At 37.9% G+C, this 8,101-nt stretch overlaps 1 protein-coding gene across 1 annotated transcript; it reads left to right on the top strand.

The window, feature by feature from the left end:
* The first annotated feature begins 684 nt into the window (after window positions 1–684).
* lrit3a (info leucine-rich repeat, immunoglobulin-like and transmembrane domains 3a) lies at window positions 685–7,854 on the top strand. Its single transcript, XM_039814482.1, has 4 exons — window positions 685–1,019; window positions 2,378–2,844; window positions 4,963–5,268; window positions 5,997–7,854. Exons 1-4 carry the CDS (start codon window positions 904–906, stop codon window positions 7,022–7,024), a joined length of 1,917 nt encoding a protein of 638 aa, XP_039670416.1. The 5' UTR covers window positions 685–903; the 3' UTR covers window positions 7,025–7,854.
* Window positions 7,855–8,101: the final 247 nt, after the last annotated feature.

The raw sequence follows: 8,101 nt of genomic DNA, 5'->3' as shown, positions 1-8,101 counted from the left end.
AAATAATATCACCTGTACTGACACATTCAAGCCAACTCTTTAAAAATAAGCTGTTGTGTGCCTATTCTAAACCAAAACGTGTAACAAACCAAAAATATATGAAAGGGATACACTACTGTGGACCTGTCATCGGCAGGCAGGCAGGTTGAGTGTGGCCCCCGATCCTAAGCCACTGTTCCACCCAGTCAGATAATAAATCACATCCAAGATTACACTTTGCACCCTAGTGCCAGACAGACCTCATTCACACATCTTACATTTTGGCCTCCAGCTCAATAATACATTTACATTTAAGGAATGTGTTGAGTCAGAGGGACTTACGTCAGAATGCAAAAGAAAAGAAAATCTATACAGTCAAAGCCATGGTGTATTACGAAGGAACGGTGATTGTATATAACCAAACAGGGTTGAACCAAGCTGTATAGTGTGATATTAAAAGTTTTCCAATGGGTCTAACAATGAATTGGACATAGGTTAGGGAATGAACATTAGTGAGTTAAATTTAAAAAAAGCAATGGTAAGATTGGGAACAGAATGGATTAACAAAGGCGTGGCTGGATCACCTGACGGGAAACCTCTCCAGAATTAGCCGATTAGCGCCATGTCCAAATGACTGGTCCTGCCCTGTCGCCTTTGTAGCTTGCGTGACCCTGTCAAACCCAAGAAATCCCCCACTAATCCACCACCCTCCCCCACACTGTCAATCTGACAGGTGAGCTGTACTGCAATTGAATCCTCAGCCTGTTTACCGTTGCCTCCTATGGACATTGAAAGCTCTTTTCATTGTTCTCCATTTGTTTGTATGTTTTTTTAAGAATAATTCTTCAGCCTCTCACTGAATCTGGATGTCTTTTTTCATGATCTCTTCTCAATGTGAGAACTGTGGGTGCATTTGGTGAAACCATGCGTCGACTTCTCTTTGTGCATGTATTCCTGTGCTGCCTCAGTATGGCTCATCCCTTCTGTCCATCCCAGTGCACCTGTGTCTTCCATGGTCGAACCGATGGAGCAGGAAGCAGGTAAATTGTGCTCTCGTTTACACACACTTGCAATTAGAAAAAAAATTTTAATGAAAGAAAATGTCATGACACATGTTAAAAATTGTCAGAAGTTTGCCTAATTATGTCACCTTTTCTTTGCCTTTACCTACAAAATAAATGCTAGATAAAAAGAATCATTTTACAGCCTGTGTAGTCATCTTTCTCAGATGCTTATTTAAGAACGATGACCCATTTGAATGAGAACAACATCAAGGTGTGTGATCCGTGTTAAATCGACAGAAAGTAACTAGGACACACTTCATTTACATATTTAATGAGGAGCAAAAAGCAAAAAACTTTTCAGCCATCCCGTGTCCATCGGTATGTGAAAAGAAATGTTTTGAGTGTGACCCCATTTGGATGAGCAACAATTAGCTTTGTAGCTGTAGCTTTAAAATCAGTATCTAAAGTCCCTACATATAATGTGGAAATAAAGATATAAAATGCACCGTACAATACAATTTGTACAGGTTGTACTGACCTGTATTGATTTAATGCACAATTCCTGGCATTGTACAAATCCATTTATCCCTGACAAAGACCTAATGACCACCTGTATGATAGTCTTATTAGTGCTGAACCCTAATCCATAATGCATCCCACTCCTTGCAGTCAAACTTGGGCGACGAAAAAAAATAAAATGTTGAATCTAACATAAAGGCGAGAACAAGTTAAATAGCAGTACATAAACAAACACTATTCCAAATTCCATAGTTTCTATAAATTAATTTGCAATAACAAGTTAGACAACAGTGAGAAGTTTGATTTGCCAGTTGTAAAACTGACAAAAAAAGACTGTGGAATTCCTGAACTACTAAAGATTAAATTATATTAGATGTATTAGCACATATTCTGGTACTGAACTATTGACACTATCAACATAGCCAAGAAAAGCTAAAAGTAATAGTTAGTAACCATGTAATACTAATCAAACTCTTTGATTGAAATCTATTAAATTAAACGATTCTCTTGTACACTGGTCTTTATCCGTGACTATAACAGATTCCAGATATTCCACCTGCTGCAGTGAAAGTCAATCCACATGATAACTCGCCATTTATGATGATAGTGATTAGCTCTAACCTTGCCATCTGGGAAGTGCCCTTCAGATGTACTACAGTCAAGTCAAAAAAGTTACAACATAGAGTCTGGATGGATGGATGAATAAAGTAATTATACGACCTTGCTGACAGGTTGTTATTTGAATTTATTTAAATACTCAACTGTTGTTTCATTGGAAAATAGTTGGAAATTGGAAAAAGTGTTACATTTGGCCTTTGTTTTGTTATCTGGTCATAGGATATGTTCAAACCATTTAACTCATCTTTTATTCTCAGGTCTGTGGTCTGCAATGATCCAGACATGTCTGATATCCCTGTCAACGTCCCTGTGGATACGGTCAAACTTCGTATTGAGAAAACCATGGTACGGCGAATCCCAACAGAAGCTTTTTACTACCTGGTGGACCTACGGTACCTGTGGATTACTTACAATTCCATAAGCTCAGTGGATAGTGCAAGTTTCTACAACCTCAAAGTGCTCCACGAGTTGAGGCTGGATGGAAATATGATCTCAGTGTTCCCTTGGGAGTCTCTGAAAGAGATGCCCAGGCTGAAGACACTGGATCTACACAACAACAGAATCACTCATGTTCCCACTGAAGCAATACCCTACCTCCTCAACATTACCTACTTGGATCTATCCAGCAACAAATTAGCCACTCTGCCCTCAGATTTCATGGATATCTGGCCACCCTTCAATGGAGCACCCATCTCCACTAATGCCTCCCAGAAAGTTTTGTTAGGTAAGGATAAAAAGGCGAAGTTTTAAAGAATATTAGGGGCCAGGGCAGGATACTTTTTGGGGTTTGCAATTACCTCAGGAACATCAGGAACAAGGAGATTCCATCACCTATTAGTCTAGCCAGACTTGTTCTGACTGACTCAAACCTGCCCTGGTAGTGACTGCCAGGACACAATCAAATTAGCTCATTCTAAGTAGTGGAATAAGCTAATTTAACCCCTAATGTACATGATTAAGTTATTGTCCTAATTAACTATTGAATATTTAACCCACTGCCTCTTGGCAATCCAAGCCAGGGTCAACTTCAGCAGTACACAACAAGTACAGCAAGCGCACTGTGTTACACGTACCCCTACAATATATTCAAATAAATACAACACAACACAACAACAACACATATACAGCAGATGTGTCACTGCATGGTAATATTTTCCAGTGATCATAATTAATTCTTTTATTTACATCCTACTGTTGGTTGCTTCATTTACATTTAAAAAAAACCTAAACACCAAGATAAGTGTGGTAGTTCACTCTTTAAGAAGAATGCTCTGCTAATAATATGGCTTGCTCTTTAGAACTAAAGTATTGGTTTAGTCCAAAAGAAATGTTACAGGATTTCTACATTTCAGTTGAATTAATCTGTATTCATCTCATCAGGGTATTGCAGACCATTGATAACAGAATAGTGTTACCTACTTTTGTGCATCTACAGGTTGGGCAATTATGAGCGGATATGTCAGTATACATGTACAGTATTTGATACATTCTAATCAAGCTAATATATTGATCAAGATAATAGATTGTTTTGTGTTGTTTTTGGCACGAAAAAAGTGTCACTGCCACTGAAATATATTGTACCAATAGTACTTACTTATAGTACTGCCCTGTAGAACAATTAAGGGAGGGGCAATAAGGAAGGAAATATGCAGACTGAGTTTTTTTTGTTTTTCTTTAAAAGCAGAGCAGAAAAAAATGAATCAAATCACATAACTATTGGTGGTCCATCACTATGTTGTACAGTAACACACCTAAGTGCCTTTTAATAGTCTAATCTCTGAATCTCCCTTGCTGTGAAAACAGTATAAAGTTATTGTGGAGTGAAACCAAAAATGTGTAGTCTTAATAGAATGTCTAGTATTTAAATCTTATTTAAATCATCTTTTTTGTTGGATGTATTTTTGACTCGCATGAAATTGAATGTGAGCAAGTATTTTTTGTATATAGATTATACTAGCCTAACATATACAAAACTAGATGTTTGTTTACTGTATCTGTGTTGCATGGACAGTGGGAAGGAATATTGTTAATTGGTTGTATAAGGGCAGACTAGCTTATCTGTGCCGAAAGAGCTGGCTGTGCTCTCTAGTGTATGTGAAGGAGAAACAGGATTAGGTTGGAGGAAAAAACAAAAAACAGATGACAGCTTCTTTAGCATATACTAAAACCATTTAATGTTAGTAATATAATAGAGGTATGCTCACCTTTACTATTTTGAATTATTTTGAATTTTCTTTAAATATACAACATTAAAATATAGGTTGGACTTGAAACCAAGTTTTCAGGGAATAGATTATAAAATGTTAAAGCTGTCAGTGATCTATTGACATTTATGCAAACAGAAAGGCTAATTGAAAATGTGTGTTGCCACAAACTGGAGGGAGGCCAGAGCCAGCTTAGGTGCTTTGCCACTGTTAAGACAAACTAATCTGGTTAAAGGGCTTTAATATGCAACGGTACATGTGCTTATCTATTGTGTGCAGCAGGTGTTTATACAGGAGTATATATGTACAAGGTTTATTTCCACAGGTCTTCCAAAGTCTAGTTTGTAGGATCTAGGGCGATCCATTGGCAGAAATGGAATATAATAAATATAACTAATATTAACAACTACGTTTTCATTAGTGTATAATTACCTGAAAGTAAGAATCGTGTTTATTTATTAATTTAGAATAAGATGTTCATATCTACATACAGAGTGGGGTCCTCTTCCACGGAGTCCGCCATGTTGCACCACAATGTTTCTACAGTAGCCCAGAACGGAAAAACCAAACACTGGCTCTAGGTAGGGCAATATGAAACAGCAATCAATGATTAATTTGTCTTATCTTTTCATCTTCAGGCCTCCAAGATAACCCCTGGTTCTGTGACTGTAAAATATCCAAGCTGATTGAGCTTTCCAAAATGTCTGGCACACCAGTGGTTTTGATGGACCTATACATGGCCTGCAGTGGACCAGAGAATATGGCTGGTGTCCTTTTTCAGCGTGCTGAACTTGACAACTGTGTAAAACCATCAGTCATGACTTCGGCAACTAAGATCACATCTGATTTGGGCAGTAATGTCCTCCTGCGATGTGACGCCACAGGGTTTCCAACACCAACTCTTTACTGGGCTAAGTCAGATGGCTCACTAGTCAACAACACAGGTATAATATACAAGCTTTTAAAAGTTGAACCATTTTAGAAAACAAAACCAATGCTGTTTTCATTAAGAATTACAGTACATACCATATATAAATCAGTCCTTCCAGAAAAATGCCGAGTTTTGTTGTGATTGTTGCAGGCAAAAATCCTTGATTATGTGGTTTTCTTAAAAAATGCGATGGAATATGCGGGATATTTATGGAATTTTACGCGACGAAATTGCGTGAACTTGCAAAAATTGCGGTTTGATGAAAAAGAGAAAAAAAAAGTGATTCCCCCAACACCCTGCTTTTCGATGATGTTCACGTCGCGTAATTACGTCACTTCATAACGTTCCCATGGCAACAGGGGAAAATGGCTGCTCTTGTGTGAAGTAAATGCAACATTTTTTAACTTTCTGCTTTTTTCATTTGTGACTTTTTTGCAACGAAAATGCATATTTTGCGCGGAAATCAGCAATTTATGCGGCGAAAGTGCGGCGTATTTTAAAAAAATGCAGCCCCAGCATAAATATGCGGACTTTGGCTGATTATGCATTGAATTATGCGATCGCATAATCGCATTTTTCTGGAGGGACTTATAAATCTATATATATTGTTTGTAGATTTCCATTGCCTGGTGAGTATGAAGCACGGTACTAGTGCCACAAAGTCATAATCCATTAGAAAAGCAGAATGAGACTTGGTAAGACTTGATCCATGTTGACTTTTGTGTTCTTGTTGCACTATAGTCCAGGAGTCACCTGGAGACGGCATCAGATGGTCCATCATGAGCTTGTATGGAATATTGTTCAAAGACGCCGGGAACTACAGTTGCAAAGCTAAGAATGATGCTGGAAATGCAGAAGCAACCATTACTCTCTCGGTTGCTGGTGCTACAAGTACCACCATCCTTCCACTGAGGCCTGACAAAACTGAACCAACTAGCCAAGGCACAACATTTACTCCTCCAACATACACTCCAAACTCACCCACCATCACATCCACAGTTCTTCCAAGAACATCAACAACATCTGCTGTCCCTAAGAAGCCGAAAACTACGACCAGCAACAGTTTACTGAAAGGCTCAATCAAACCAGCAAAATCCCAGCAAGGAGCTAATGGGAGAAAGCTTGCAGCAGATGAAAAGAGCAAGAAAAGTGATGCATCAAAGTCTGTCAAAGACCTTAAGATTGTAGAGGAAACATCTGACACTGCAGTATTGCTCTGGACAGCAGATGGCTTACCAAATGATACCCCACTCACAGTTGTATACTCACCTTATGATGAGGACGATATCAAAAGGACAGTGCAGACTAATGCTGGCAGTGGAAAAGTGTTCCTAGATGGACTGTCATCTGGGATGAGATACTCTGTTTGCCTCATAGCAAAAGGCAGTGCTGCTGGAAAAGATCCTTGCATTGACTTCTACACATTGGTCAATGTAGAGGACGGTGGGCAGAACCAATTTTTCATTATCATAAGTGGCATTGCTTGTGCTTTGGTTTTGTCCCTTATTGCATTGTTGCTCTACAAGATTCTGGCTCTGTACTGCAAGGGACACAGCACCAATTTGGACCAAGAAGAGCTTGAAAAAGACAGCTATGTCAAGTTTGAGACACTTTCAATGAAACAAAGGACCTTGAACTCTCGTCCTACAGAGCTTTGGGCAAGGAGAGCGACTCATGAATCAGAGCGAATGCTCCTGTGCTCCAGGTCTAGCATTGACTCCCAGATGACGTATAAGAGTGACAGTTCCCGGTCTGAGTATCTCTGCTGACGCCAAGAATCCATGGCCATTGCTCAAACGCCATGCTAGTAACACATTATATGAAATACTTGGTATATGCCTTTTATGACACTGATAAACTATTAACTATGAAATAATTTATAAATCTTTATAAATATACTATATATATATATATATATATATATATATCATTTTTACAGAGTGGGGCTGTAAAAGATAATTTGCTGTATTGAATGGTAAAACACATTTAGTCAGCATTTTCTATCAACTACTTATCTATAAAGATTTATATAATGATTTAGACAATGTGTAGATGACATGAAAGCATTCCCTGAAGGTTGTTTGGGTGTTAAAAGATCCTATGTTAAAAGCCCCATCAGATCAGTCAATGACTATTTTTATTCATGTCCTTATTTATTATGGAGCCTTATATTTGATAATATTTGATGAAGACATTCGAATGGTTGTCACTACAGCACGGCACCTTTGTTGGACTATATAACTTTTAAATAGTACCATACAAAGAGCCTGTCCGTTAGCTGTGTGTGGTGTTTTATGTTATACCTATTGCCAAAATTAAAGTATCAGATATGAACATCATGTGGTGGTGTCCAAGAAGACCCATTATCCACTATCACATTTAAGACATTATTGTTACTTTAAGCATCAAGCAGATTGTTGCCTTAATGGAGAAGGAAGTATGGTCATGGACAAGAAAGTATGGTCATTGGGTTTAATAGAATATGTGTCTAGTGACTCTCGTCTGATTCACATTGCCAGTTTCAATAACTTTATGTATACATTTGTTGGCAAATGAAGATGTACATCTGTTTTTAATAAACTGAACAATATTTCAATTATATTTGAGTTGGGCTATCTGGGTTATAGGAGTAGATAGGTGCACATAAAATAGGTCTCTCAAATACAATTTCCAAAAATGTTGCCAATGATTTTTTTTGGGGTTGAATTTAGAAATTTGCATAATCTTTTAATCTTCGATAATTATTCAGAGTTTATAATCAGCAACAGATTGTGTGCTTTTTCTGGGCTTCACCAGGTGAAACTAAATCCCAGCATTACAAAGCACACTGTACTCATGTACTGTAT

The sequence above is a fragment of the Perca fluviatilis genome, chromosome 10 (genome assembly GCF_010015445.1).
Source record: "Perca fluviatilis chromosome 10, GENO_Pfluv_1.0, whole genome shotgun sequence".
Lineage (NCBI taxonomy): Eukaryota > Metazoa > Chordata > Actinopteri > Perciformes > Percidae > Perca > Perca fluviatilis.
This window is presented reverse-complemented; position numbering and strand designations above follow the sequence as displayed.